The sequence below is a fragment of the Eulemur rufifrons genome, chromosome 17, assembly GCF_041146395.1.
Source record: "Eulemur rufifrons isolate Redbay chromosome 17, OSU_ERuf_1, whole genome shotgun sequence".
NCBI lineage: Eukaryota > Metazoa > Chordata > Mammalia > Primates > Lemuridae > Eulemur > Eulemur rufifrons.
The window spans coordinates 820,289-834,312 of record NC_090999.1 but is presented as its reverse complement, the minus strand read 5'-3'; the positions used below and the strand labels follow the sequence as shown (position 1 = coordinate 834,312).

The following is a 14,024-nucleotide window of genomic DNA, read 5'->3' as shown; positions in this document are numbered from 1 at the left end:
GGGTCGTCTCTGTGCCCTCCTTGTGAGCTGGCGCTCGGAGACGGCTGCAGCCCGGTGGCCGCGGGCACACTGTGGTGCCCAGCGCGCCTGGGTGGGGCAGCTTTGGGGCGCACTGTGGTGCTGGAGCCCGGCTGCCACGGGGGTGGCTGGGTTGTGGCGTCAGCGCCCGTTTGCCCGGGGTACCCGGAAGGACGCTGAGGGGTGCTCGGGTGTGGGTCGGCCGGCCCCCCTGAGCCGCCTGTCCCCCAGGACGCTGTCCTTCCTGGGCATGAGCCTGTGCCTGGCGCTGATGTTCGTCTGCTCCTGGTACTACGCGCTGTTCGCCATGCTCATCGCCGGCTGCATCTACAAGTACATCGAGTACCGCGGGTGAGCACCGAGCCGCCGCCAGCCCTTCCCGAGCCCAGGTTTCCCGCCGTGCCCAGCCGGGCCACACGCCCACATGAGGCAGAGAGACAGGGGTTCTGGCCTGAGGGCTCGGGGTCAGCGCCGTCCTCACGAGCAACAACCACGCTTGTCCTTCCGAGCACCCGCTGTGCGCCCTCCCGCACACACGCCCTCCCTGCACCGGGTGCAGCCCCGTGTCACGGCCTCTGCCACCAGGAGGCTCCTCTCCTGTGCTGGGCGTCCTCCCTGCCAAGGCGCAGCCCGGAGCAGCCGGCTCCTCTCCCGGGAGAGCCTGGCCGCTGCCCTGACGACCGGCCTGGGGGAGGCCCCGTGCCTGGCGGGCCGTCCCCTCCTGGCCCTTCCCTGGGTGGGCGGTGGGGCGGGGGCAGGGAGTGCTGCGTCCTGCTGGCCCTCAGGTCCTCGCAGCGCCAGGCCCCCCGTCTGGCCCCTCCTGCCCGCGGGTCCTGCCTGGCCGCCTCCCGGGCGCGTAGCTGGACGCACCCTCCCCCGCAGGGCTGAGAAGGAGTGGGGTGACGGCATCCGGGGCCTGTCGCTGAACGCCGCCCGCTACGCCCTGCTGCGCGTGGAGCACGGCCCGCCCCACACCAAGAACTGGAGGTGAGCTGCCGCGGCCCGCGCCCCTTCACCACGCCAGGGGGCCCGTGTCGCGGGGGTGCCACGTCCCGTCTGTCTCGGGCTTCTCGCCTCGGCCCAGGTGACGTCCCGGAGCGAGATCTCTGCCCACTGACGGGGAGATCGTGGAGGCCAGTCCCAGGCCCCTGGTGGCCTTGGAGACGATGCTCATCCCGCTGTAGGGCGAGGACGTCACAGCCGGCCACTCTGCCCTCACTGTCCTGGCGTGGGGAGCGGGAGGGCTTCACCCGCGGGGGGCTCACCTGCCCACGCACCTGGGGAGGGCCCGCTCCCCTGCCCAGAGCCGAGGGACCCTGTGGGTCCCAGCAGGGAGCCACAGGCACTAGCCCAGGTGGTGGTTTGGCCTGTGCCACCTTTGTCACCTGTCCCACCTGTACTGCCTGTCATCTGTGTCACCTGTCCTCTTACCGGTCCCACCTGTCTTACCTGCGTGACCTATCTCACCTGTGTGACCTACCTCACCTGTCTCACCTCTTACCTCTGTGGCCTGTGCCACTTGTATGACCTGTCTTACCTGTTGCATCTCTCTGATCTGTCCCATCTCTCTGACCTGTCCCACCTATGTTACCTGTGTGACCTGTGTCTCCTATATCACCTATCTCACCTGTATGACCTGTCTGACTTGTCCCATTGGTCTCTCCTGTCCGATCTATCTTACCTGTGACACCTGCATTACCTATGTCACCTGTGTGATCTATCTCACGTGTCCCATTTGTTTCACCTGTTCCACTTGCCTGTGTGACTTGTCTTGTACATAACCTATCTCACCTGTGTGACCTGCACCTGTATCATCCGTGTCACCTGTCCCACCTGTCCTGCCTGTCAGTGAGCGGCACACTGGCTGCCTTGTCTGTCCCGCCTGTTGGAGAGCCCCTGGTGACCGCGCCCCGCCCTGTCCCCGCCGCAGGCCGCAGGTGCTGGTGCTGCTGAGCCTGGACGCTGAGCAGCGCGTGAAGCAGCCTCGCCTGCTGTCCTTCACCTCGCAGCTGAAGGCCGGCAAGGGCCTGACCATCGTGGGCTCGGTGCTGGAGGGGACCTACCTGGACAAGCACGCGGAGGCGCAGCGGGCCGAGGAGGTGGGCGGGCCGAGGAGGTGGGCGGGCCGAGGAGGTGGGCGGGCCGGGCGGGGCGGCTGCGCGGGGAGGGCCGAGGAGGTGGGCGGGCCGAGGAGGTGGGCGGGCCGAGGAGGTGGGCGGGCCGAGGAGGTGGGCGGGCCGAGGAGGTGGGCGGGCCGAGGAGGTGGGCGGGCCGAGGAGGTGGGCGGGCCGAGGAGGTGGGCGGGCCGAGGAGGTGGGCGGGCCAGGCGGGGCGGCTGCGCGGGGAGGGCTCGCTGGCCGGCATCTGTCTCAGTGTCTCGCTGTTGTTTGTTCCCGTGAGTGTGGGGTGAGCGGGAGGGAAGACCCTCCAAAGAATCTGCTGTGCAGTGCGCCAAGGCCTCAGGGGCAGCGCCAGCCGCGCCCAGGAGGCCGTGGAACTGCGGCACCGAGGGCTGTGACCTTTCCAGGGGGTACCCTGGACCCCCAGCTCAGTCTGGAGCCCGCTGCAGCGGCTGTGCCGTGTGCCGGGCCGCCTCCTGCTGTGCGAGCCGCCTGCAGCGCGAGGCCCGTGTGCCCCGTTTCTGCCCCCTGGGTGCTCTGGGCTGAGACCTCAGGCTGCTGTCCCCCGCAGCCACTGCACCTGGGCCTTGCCAGCGAGTCCAGGTGTTTCCGTGGCATGTGCTCCCCGTCCACACCCAGAGGCTGGCGCAGATCCAGGCCGGGCACTCGGGCAGGTGCCACTGCTCAGGCAGGGCTGGGCCCCGTGGCCCGGAGCCCGGATCTGGTGGGCTTGGACCGCCAGCCTCTCCACTGCTCCGAGGTTTCGCTTGTTCAGGGCAGACGGGACGTACAGATCCCCTTCCTTCCCTGAGAGAAAGGAGGGTTCACTCTGCTCTGTCTCAGCCCCCGCCTTTCCCCGCTAAGGGGCCTCACCTCAGTAATCAGGATGGTCTCCCAGCATCATAATGTAATTTACAAGGTTCGTAATCACGGCTACAAGGACGTTGTCTCCAAACGAGCCAGCCTCCTGCAGTCTCGACCCGTTATGGCATCAGCTCTGAGTCTGAAGTCTCAGCCCAGTCTCAGATCCCAGGTGCCAAATCTCACGCTACCAATCGTCCAGCTCGGTACTGGGCAGGACAGGTGACACCAGTCACACAGGTGACAAGGGTGAGACACAAGGGACGGGTGAGACTTTGGGTCTGGTCCACCCTGGGCAAGATCCTCTGTCCACAGACCTTGAGACATAGGAACCAGTTTTCCAAATGCAAAGGTGGGACTTTGCCCCCAGAGGGAGAAGTCAGAGCAAACAGGGGCCCGTCCCTCGTGCGTCTCAGCCAGCAGGGCAGTCCCCCGAGTGCCACGGCCGGAGCACTCTGGCCCGAGGTTCTGCCCCAGGGGACCCAGGAGCCGGGGCCCGAGTGTCGGAGTGGCAGGGGCAGGAGACCAGCGTCCACATACACCGTTGCCTCAACGGGGCTGGTCCTGGTCATGCGTGTCCAACCGCCCGTGGAAACGAGCCGTGTGGCACTGCTGCCCCCATCAGTGAGAGGACGGGGAAGGGCAGAAACCACGTGCAGCGGTGGTGTCTGGTGTGGCTCTGTCGTGTGTCTGGCATGTCATGCTGGGACCCCGTGACACGCCACAGTCTTCAGAAGAGTGTCCCCGGTGTGGAGCACAGGGTCTAGAACATGCAAGTGTGGTGGGTGGTTTGTGACGATGTGGATCACTTCAGAGAACCGCCTGGCCTCGTGTGCCTCCCTGTCACCTGCATGCAGTGTCAGGTGCACCCTGCCGTCTGTGTCTCTCCCTGCCACACACATGCACACGCGGTGTCGGGGGCCGCAGCACCAACCCCGTCCTGTCTCCTGCAGAACATCCGGTCTCTGATGGGCGTGGAGAAGACCAAAGGCTTCTGCCAGCTGGTGGTCTCCTCCAACCTGCGGGACGGCACGTCCCACCTGATCCAGTCGGCCGGCCTGGGGGCCATGAAGCACAACACGGTGCTCATGGCCTGGCCCGAGTCCTGGAAGCAGGAGGACAACCCTTTCTCCTGGAAGAACTTCGTGGGTAGGTGTGGTCGGCGTGGCCCCGGCTTCTCCCCTCCCAAGCCCTCCCCGTGGCCCCTGGCTCCCTGGGAGCGTGGTCTGCACCCGGGCCCCGCGTGCGCTCGGCTGGGCCGTGGGAGGCTGACGGAGAGAGGGTGGGGCTTTGCAGGGACCCCGCCCGTGGCTGCCTCCGCGCTGGCTAATGTCCAGGCGCGTCCCGCAGGGGCGGCCGGCCCCCACCAGCTCCACGGTGCACTCGAGCCCCCAACTCTCCCCACTCCGGGTGACCCGCCCGTGGCGGCCTCTCTCCACAGACACCGTCCGTGACACCACCGCAGCGCAGCAGGCCCTGCTGGTGGCCAAAAACGTGGACCTGTTTCCGCAAAACCAGGAGCGCCTGGGCGACGGGCACGTGGACGTGTGGTGGATCGTGCACGACGGCGGCATGCTCATGCTGCTGCCCTTCCTGCTGCGGCAGCACAAGGTGGGCCCGCGGGCGGCGGGGCGGGCGGCCGCGGCTCCCCGAGGCTGAGCCGTGCCTGCCCCCCAGGTGTGGCGGAAGTGCCGGATGCGCATCTTCACGGTGGCCCAGGTGGACGACAACAGCATCCAGATGAAGCGGGACCTGCAGACGTTCCTGTACCACCTGCGGATCAGCGCCGAGGTGGAGGTGGTGGAGATGGTGAGCGGGGCCTGGGGGCCGCCCGGCACCGTGCCGTTCCGGGCCTGCCGCCACCGGGGAGACAGGTGACGTCTGGTGGCGACGTGTGGTTTTCGTGCACGTTGTGTTTACTTCTGTGCTTTGGAACTTTCTAGGTTGAAAACGACATCTCTGCGTTCACCTACGAGAAGACGCTGATGATGGAGCAGCGGTCCCAGATGCTGAAGCAGATGCAGCTGTCCAAGACCGAGCGCGAGAGAGAGGTGGGACCCCAGGCCTGGAGACGCCCCGACACGCAGGCTGCGAGTCCAAACACGTGGGAGGGGAGGGCGTGTTTGGGGGTGGGGAAGGAGGGCGCCGGCTGCCCCTCCACACGCACAGACACGCAGGCACACGCATGCAGGCACACACAGATATGCAGGCACATGCACACGCAGACACACAGACACAGGCACACACATGCAGACACACACAGACATGCAGACGCACACAGGCACATGCAGACATGGAGAGACACACAGACGCAGGCATACGCAGGCACACACATGCAGACATGTAGACACGCAGACACATACAGGCACATGCACACACAGGCACACGCAGACACACAGGCACTCAGACACACAGGCACACGCAGACACACAGGCACACGCAGACACACAGGTACACGCAGACACACAGGCACACGCAGACACACAGGCACACGCAGGCACACAGGTACACGCAGACACACAGGCACACGCAGACACACAGGCACACGCAGACACACAGGTACACGCAGACACACAGGCACACGCAGACACACAGGCACACGCAGGCACACAGGCACACAGACACACACAGGCACACAGACACACAGGCACACGCAGACACACAGGCACACGCAGACACACAGGCACACGCAGACACACAGGCACTCAGACACACAGGTACACGCAGACACACAGGCACACGCAGACACACAGGCACACGCAGACACACACAGGCACTCAGACACACAGGTACACGCAGACACACAGGCACACGCAGACACAGGTACACGCAGACACACAGGTACACGCAGACACACAGGCACACGCAGACACACAGGCACACGCAGACACACACAGGCACTCAGACACACAGGTACACGCAGACACACAGGCACACGCAGACACAGGTACACGCAGACACACAGGTACACGCAGACACACAGGCACACGCAGGCACACAGGCACACAGACACAGGCACACGCAGACACACAGGCACACGCAGACACACACAGGCACTCAGACACACAGGCACACGCAGACACACAGGCACACGCAGACACACAGGCACACGCAGACTCACAGGCACACGCAGACACACAGGTACACACAGACACAGGCACACGCAGACACACAGGCACACAGACACACACAGGTACACAGACACATAGGCACACGCAGACACACAGGTACACGCAGACACACACAGGTACTCAGACACACAGGTACATGCAGACACACAGGCACGCAGACACACACACAGACACACGCAGACACACACTGGCACATGCAGACACACACAGGCACACAGACACACAGGTACACACAGACACACAGGCACGCAGACACACGCAGACACACACCGGCACATGCACACACACACAGACACACAGACACATGCAGACACACACAGACACATGCAGACACACAGGCATAACAGACACACACAGGCACATGCTAACACACAGGCACACAGACACACGCAGACACACAGACACATGCAGACACACAGGCACACGCAGACACATGCAGACACACAGGCACAGGCAGACACACACAGGCACACGCAGACACACAGGCACACGCAGACACACTGGTGTAAGCAGTTGGTCGCCGAGCACTAACCAGCTTCGGCTCCGCAGACGGCTGTGTGCTCAGCGCGTGGTGTGGTCTGAGGAAGCGTGGACATGTCTGTCTGCCACGCTGGCCCGTGCTCAGCCACGAGGCACCCCCGGCTGTGGGGTCCTCCCTGAGCCAGGCCTTGCCCCGTGTGGGGCGTGGGCTGTGAGCGTGGCCTGGTGCCACGGTTCCCGTGCGTCATCGCAGGTGGAGGAGGTGCTGTCGAGGGCCCGGCCGCCCCTGCGGGGTCCCCTGTGGTCAGTGCCGTGGTCGGCATCCTCGCCCGCCACTTCCCGCCACAGCGGGGAGGGAACTCATGGACCCAGTGAGGATGTGGGCCCTGCAGGGGCGCCTGGGGTGGGTGCTGTGGCCCTTTGGTTCCGTGGCCAGCCTGGTGCCACCCACACCTCCTGGTCACACCGAGTGCGTGGCTGCCTCTGCTTCTCCCCCAGGCCCAGCTAATCCACGACAGGAACACCGCGTCTCACACTGCCGCGGCCGCCAGGACCCAGGCCCCGTCCACACCAGACAAGGTGCAGATGACCTGGACGCGGGAGAAGCTGATCGCCGAGAGGCACAAGAACAAGGACGCCAGTGTGTCTGGATTCAAAGACCTCTTCAGCCTGAAGCCGTGAGTGTCCCTGCACGTGTGGCCTCGGGGGGACAGGTCCCGGCTGAGTGACCCAGCCGTGGGGACAGGCTCGCCCCCACTCACTGAGAGCTCAGGGCCCGTGAGGGCACAGGGGAGCTGTGCGAGAGCAGTGTGGCCCAGCTGCGTTCCGTGTGGGGGGTCTCACGGCTGTGGACGGAGAGGTCTGCTCTGCCCTCGGCAGTCAGGGCAGCTGGGTGGGCTCCCAGCTGTGCCGCCCCCCAGGCTGCCCGTCGGGCCCGGGGCCTGTCCCTTCCGTGGCTGCCCCCTGGCCTTGCTCCGAGCCTGCCAGGGCTGGCGGAGGCCCCGTGGGCTGCAGCAGAGCCTGAGGGGTGCGGGGTGCTGGCTCCGGGTCCCAGGGTGCAAGGGCCACGTCTACACCGGGGCCCCTCATGGGGAGCCCTGAGTTCCCGGGAAGGGAGGCCCCTCTCGGAGGCCACGGCAAGCCGCCCCGCCGGCTGGCAGGGCCGCCCAGGCCACGCCTGTGGCCGTTGTGAAACGTGTTCCGTGCGGCTGACTGGGCCGCCCAGGCCACGCCTGCGGCTGCTGTGAAACACGTTCCGTGCGTGTTCGCTCCTGACGTGACCTTTCCTGTGTTTCTCTCGCCTGTGTAGAGAATGGGGACACCTGTAAGTCTGCTCGCTCCGTCTGGGCTGCGCCCCAGACCGGGTGGCCTTGCATGCCTGTGTGTGTGGCCCGTGTGTGCCTGTGCGTGTTCAGCAGCGCTGTGCATGGCGTGTGCACCGCCAGCCCCGTGTGTATGTGCACGTGTGGGCAGAGTGTGCTGGACACTGCTGTGGCTTCGGTTCGGTGTCCTGTTCAATTTGCCGTCCCCTCTGTTCAGAGCGGCTCAGGGCTCCGCCCGAAATCCCTCTTCCCAGCGATGCCCGGGAGCCGAGACCCGGGGCCGGTGCGGAGCCGCTCCTGGGAGGGGGGAGGCGTGTGCCGGCCGCGGTCGCTGGCTCCGTGCCGTCCCTGCAGGCCAAGGGCACTTGGCTCGGAAGCGTGTCCCCAGCACACTCTGCGCTGTGTGACCCTGCTCCCCCCAGAGAGCTGCTCCTCACGTCCTGGGGTCGGGGCCGGGGACCTGCCGCGTCTGAGCTCCAGGCCGGGGTCCTCCAGCCCGAGACCCCGCAGCGTCTTCCCTCCTGGGCAGGTGGCGCGGGGCGCGGGTGAGAGCGCCGTGGCCGAGGAGACCCACGTGGCTACGCCTAAGCCCTAAACCCGAGCTACTCACAGCGGGACCCAGAGAGGGTTTGGTCTGGGGGCTCACGTGGGTGTGCAGGGCCTGAGGGAGCACAGGACCCTGCGCTTCCTGCCATTGCTCTGCAGACCCCAAAGGGCCCCGAGACAGTGTACGAACTAAAACAAAACCGGAACACCCCATAGACGCGGAAGTAGGGTTTGAGCCCACCCCCACGTGCACACGCACACACACACGCGTGAAGACTCGCACCAGGCGCCCGTGTGCCCTCTGGCACATGGGCTTGCCTTGAGTGGGAGCGTCGGGGTCAGGTCCCAGCAGGGCTGTGAGCAGAAACAAACTGGACTTAAGGGCTCGATGTCGCGGACGTGCGCTGGGGCCCGGCTGGTCTGGCGGCCGCTCGCGGTTGGGCTGCCGGAGCCTCCAGCAGGGGTGGCCGGGCCCTGCCCTCTCCTGGTCAGCCCAGGTGCGAGGTGTGCGTGACTTAGCTTGGCGTCCCCAGGAGCATGCTTAGGGGTGTTTGTGTGCTTGCTAGCATGTACTTGTGCACACATGTGAGCAGATGTGTCTGCATGTTTGTGTGTCGGTGTGCGTGTACCTGTTTGTGTACATACTTGTGTGTGTACATGTGAGCACGGGCCTGCATGTCAGCATGTGTCTGCGTGTGTGCGTGTGTCTGCGTGTGCATGCACGTGTCTTGGTATGCGTGCTGCAGACGTGAGCACCGTGTCTGTCTCGGGCAGCGGCTCCACCCACCGCTGAGGGACGGTCGCTCCTCGCCCCGCGCTGCCCGGCGTGCCTCCCCAGGGATGAGCCGTGTTTGCGGTGCACGTCTGTTGTGTTGCCGGTGCGCAGCCGGGCTGCGGGGAGCAAGCGCTGGTGTTTATTCGCTTCCTGGAAACACCCGGCCCCACGGCCCCGCCCCCGACGGCACAGGGCCATGGCCTGGAGCCGGAACCCGTGCAGGGCGAGACTCTGGCTCTAGAGCTATGTGTGGTTTCCAGCCACCTCCTGACCCTAACAGACCCTTCAGCGCCACACCCATCTCTGGGATCGCCGTTTGTCCCGGACACGGCAATTGTCGTCTGATTGTGCCACGCAGAGACCCCGCCTGTAATTTCATCAGAGTAAATTGGAGGGAACAGAACGGGCCTGTGTCCCTGTTTTCTCCTGGAACTGGTGGTTACGATTGGGCTTGTTTGGCTTGAGGGCCACGTTGATCACAGGGTGTGAGCCTGGCGTCCGGGGGCCCTTCCCCGACCCTGGGTGGGGCGGCCCCGCCCCCCTGTCCAGGGCGCAGGTGGCCTCCCTTGGGGGCTGCGGTCGGACCCTGGGTCCACCGTGACCGAGGTCAGCGCAGATGGAGACGCCGGGGCTGCCAGGCGGGCGGCGTCCCTGGCGGGTCGTCACGGGCCTCCCTGGCGAGGGGGGCGGGCAGAGCGGGAAGGAGGGGCCACTGTCCTGGGCGCCCGGCCCTGTGGTGCTGCCAGCCGAGTCTGCAGGGTCCCCAGACGCACTTGGCAGGGCCCCCTGGGCTGCGGCTGCAGAGCACGCAGAGCCCGGTGTCAGAGACACGCGTGCTCGCCCTGCTGCTTCCTGGGGTGCAGAGACTCAGCCCCCGTGAGGACGAGTCGGGGTCTGGGTGGCCAAGCGGGGAGGGGACCCTGACAGTGGCCGCGGCAGCACCTGTGTCTCCAGCCGAGCTCCGCGGCTCCCACGCAGGCCTGAGAGCGGCCGTGCCGTGTCCCTCGGGGACGTGGGAGCTTTGGGCGTGGTCAGTTCCCAGGTGCTGGGAGGCCACGTGCTTCCCGTTGGGAATAAACCGCCTCGTGGCCTGTCACCAGGTGACTCATGCAGTCACCTCCGGTTCCTCGGGTGGCGAGTCCGTCTGCCTCTGGACTTGCTCACACGCGTGAGCGCCGTGGTGGCTCCGGGCTCGGGCGAGCCCCGTGTGGGGAGCGTGGCCTGACGCCCACTGACCGTGCCCGCCTCCCTGCAGGGACCAGTCCAACGTCAGGCGGATGCACACGGCCGTGAAGCTCAACGAGGTCGTCCTCAACAAGTCCCAGGACGCCCAGCTGGTCCTGCTGAACATGCCGGGGCCCCCCAGAAACCGGCAAGGCGACGAGAACTGTATCCTTTCTGCCGGGGTGTGTGCAGGCGTGTCATCCGCGCCCTCGAGTCGGGGTCGTGGGTGCCGTGAGCGAGGCTGGCTCTCCGCGGTCAGGGGGGCTCCGGGAGGGGGCCCGGGCGCTGGGGGGGAGAGTCGGGGCTGCCCTGGGCATCGGTGCAATGAGGGGACCCCCTGGGTCCGCACTGCCCCGGGGGCCGTGGCAGGACAGGGTGGACCCCTTGGTTCCTGCGGCCGGCAGACGCTCGCGGTGGGCCTGGGAGCAGGCTGGGCACGGCGGGTCCCTCGGCGTTTGGCGGGAGGACACCACATGTGGCCTGGGGTGCCCGGGAGCCCGCTGGGTGCTCAGGTGACCAGTGTGGACAGACGCGTCCTGCGCCGACAGCCCTTGATGAAGGAACAGGGGGCCCCCAGGGTCGGGATGCTGAGGGGGCAGCGTGGAGATTGTGTCCCAAACACCACGGGACAGTGTGACCCAGACGTCCTGCCGTGGAGCCGTGGGGTGTCCTGGCACCACACCGGCCCCGAGCCAGGGCGACGCGTCCCTGAGCGCCCGCTGCGGGGCCCCAGCCTTGCCAGCTGTGGCCGTGGGCGCTTTCCTGTGGCCCGTGGGGGTGTCGTGTGCTGCTGAGGGGCCCCTCTGGGCCCCTGCGGGCACCATCTCCTCGCTGCCCTGGCGGGAGGCACAGGGTCCCCTGGCGGGTGGGGAGGGTGGCCGCCAGCTGGCCTTGGCGCTCATGGGGTGGCCCCCTCTGTCCAGCGGGGGCTGGGGAGGCGACCTGGGGGCCCTGGTGGTGGCGGGTGAGAAGCCGGATTCCTGGGTTCTAAGGCTCAGACTGGCCACGAGCTTTGGGGCTTTGCTCTTCCACGGTAAGGGGACTCCATGGCGCCCTGGTGTCCTGTTGGCCACTTGCCCTGCGTCGCGGGGGTGGGTGCCGTGTCCCCCCTGGGTCTGGCCCGGGGCGGGTGGGCTGCACGCATCCCCAGCTCGCCGGGTCAGAGCCTGGGTCGGGCCCTGCAGGCGCGAGGTCAAGCGGGTCCGCCCTGTCCGGCCTGTCTTGCGCCTGTTCTCTTGGCGAAACAGGGTTGGGGTCACCCCGCCCGCCACGATCCCGTCTGCACACGCCCAGGCCTTAACCCCGCGACCCCAGACATGGAGTTCCTCGAGGTCTTGACCGAGGGGCTGAACAGAGTCCTGCTGGTCCGCGGCAGCGGCCGCGAGGTGATCACCATCTACTCCTAGCGCCGGACGGCGTTGGGCACCCGCACACACGGCCAGCGACGCCAGCCTGACCTGCCCCTCGGGCCCCCCCGGAAGTTTCTAGACCTGTCACCTGGGGTTTCCTGTCCCGGGCAGCCCCGCAGGACAGGCCGAGAGGGCGCAACTGGAAGGTCCCCTCGCGCCCGAGGGGAGACGCCGGCGACTCTGCCCTCGGCTCCTGGACGCACTTTCCCCGCTGGGGCGGCGGCAGTGCTCCCTTTGTGCCCGTCCCTGAGACGCTCGCCTGGCCGACGCGTCCCCCGGTGACGAAGGCAGCGCCAGCCCAGGCCGCGGCTCCGTGCGGCTGCCTCCAGCGCGTACTGGTCTGTGCGCCTCGCGCGTGTTCCTGCGGGTGGGGGCCAGGAGCTGAAGGGCTCCGTCCACGCCACAGCCCTGGCTCTCGTGGCCCGGGCTCGGCGGGTCGTCTGTCGCTGGGCGTGTTCTGGTCCCGGCTCCAGCCCTGGCAGGGGCCCCGCCGTGTCCGGTCTGCCGTGGTCCCGGCCCCGTGGAAATCCGGCCGCCTCTTCCTGAGCACTGACGGGCCCCCCAGGGCGCACCGTGGAGCCGTCCAGCTGCGCAGGTGGATGTGCCGAACGCCGGCACGGCACGCAGTCAGTGCCGCGTGTCCTCCACGCGCCACGTGGGATGTGCTGTCCCGCCCTCCGCCTGGGGGGCTGGGAGGTCCCTCGGCGTCCGTGGGGCCGAGTCCCGGGTCCCTGCCCTGGGAGAGCCACGCGCGGAGCTGGTGGCTGTTCACACTTGGCCTAAGGGTCTTTCTGCTGTGGGTGGCGACGCGTCCCTGGCTGCAGGTCCCGGCAGTGACCTGGGCCTCCTTTCCCCACAGCATATTTATTTATTTAAACACCGGGGGAGCTTTCATGGTGACGAGGTTGTCCGCAAAGAGGTCGCTCCTGTAGCTGGGACGAGGCTCCCACCCGCACAGAGCTGAGGGCAGCACAGGGCGCTGGTGTCACTGCGCAGGGACTCCTGTCCAGGGCAGGTCCCGGACGGCAGCCAAACCCCTCGGTCTGGGCTGGGCCTGCACGTGGACCCTGAGGGCCCAGCCCATGGAGGGCACGGCGGCGTGTGGGGACAGCTGGGGATGGCTGGGGACAGCCACGGTGACTGGAGGCTCCTGCCAGGTGGCCAGGCCCCTCGACGTGCACTGCGGGGTTGGCGTGTGCAGCCCGTGTCGGCGCCAGCCCCTCCCTCTCCACGGCAAACTGCATGTGACCCGTGACTGTGGCCACTGATGTCCTGTTTCCCTGTCACGGGTTCCCTGTCTTTGTACGATTTTGTTAGTGGAATAAAGTCCTGTGAATCTGAGTATGTGGAAGAGTCTCGTGTCTCGTTCAGCGTCAACGTCAAACCACCGGGGAAAACGCACCAGCTGCTCTCCAGCCTTCCAGGTCGACGGGCCCTGCCAACACGCGGGCTGGGGCCGGCCGCGCGCATGGCCCAGAGGGCTGGAACAAAGTTGCCCACTTAACCAAAGGGCCGTCCCGGACCCCCGCTGGGCTTTGCAGCGTCGGAGGGGCTCAGTCTGCAATTTATAGGAGGTGGAAACACAGAGAAAACCCCCAGTTGGGGGGCCAGTCGCTTTGCCGTGGCTGGCGTGGCTGAAGCCGGATGGGGGCGGGGTGGGGGCTGGGCCGCGCGTGGAGAGGGAGCCGTGTGCGTGCAGGTGGGCGGGGTGGGCGCTGGGCAGCGTGTGGCTCCTCCAGTTAAGCAGCTGCCGCCTCACCCGCAGCCCCACACCTTGGCACGCCGCTGATGCGTGTCCCTGCAGACGGTGGACACAGGAGGGACATGGCACAGGCCGGCGTCGGCCCTTGGCAAGTGACTGTGAGGGCAGAGCCGTCCTCGGGCCCCGGGGGGGTAAACGCCACTGTGCCCGGGTGTCCACCCCCAGGACGAAGCCCCAGCTCGAGGGCCCAGCCCCTGGGGAGCGTGCCCCCCACCATCCCTGAGCTGTGATCCTCCCGTCCCCCCGGTGGTGGCACCTTGAGGCCAACAGGTCGAGCAGGGGCAGCGTCAGCCACGGCCCACACGAGCGTGCAGGGAGCGTGGAGGGAGCCGTGCCCGGGCTGGGGCTGCGCTGCGGGGGGCGCTGTGGGGGCTGG

The 14,024-nt window shown here is 67.1% G+C and overlaps 1 protein-coding gene across 3 annotated transcripts in view; it reads left to right on the top strand.

Annotated features, from left to right (window-relative positions):
* The window catches only part of SLC12A7 (solute carrier family 12 member 7), a 37,437-nt gene extending 24,215 nt beyond the window's left edge, over nucleotides 1-13,222 (top strand). For 2 of the 3 annotated variants that reach the window (XM_069492277.1, XM_069492276.1), the window contains exons 15-24: nucleotides 250-369; nucleotides 901-1,005; nucleotides 1,949-2,117; nucleotides 3,953-4,148; nucleotides 4,441-4,610; nucleotides 4,677-4,808; nucleotides 4,943-5,050; nucleotides 7,109-7,287; nucleotides 10,509-10,642; nucleotides 11,792-13,222. In XM_069492277.1, the coding sequence (XP_069348378.1) occupies nucleotides 250-369; nucleotides 901-1,005; nucleotides 1,949-2,117; nucleotides 3,953-4,148; nucleotides 4,441-4,610; nucleotides 4,677-4,808; nucleotides 4,943-5,050; nucleotides 7,109-7,287; nucleotides 10,509-10,642; nucleotides 11,792-11,883 (1,405 nt within the window). In that variant the 3' untranslated portion in view covers nucleotides 11,884-13,222. Of the gene's footprint in view, nucleotides 1-249; nucleotides 370-900; nucleotides 1,006-1,948; nucleotides 2,118-3,952; nucleotides 4,149-4,440; nucleotides 4,611-4,676; nucleotides 4,809-4,942; nucleotides 5,051-7,108; nucleotides 7,288-7,919; nucleotides 7,935-10,508; nucleotides 10,643-11,791 lie in introns of all 3 variants that reach the window. The other variant, XM_069492278.1, reaches the window with a different exon arrangement.
* The last annotated feature ends 802 nt before the right edge of the window (nucleotides 13,223-14,024 follow it).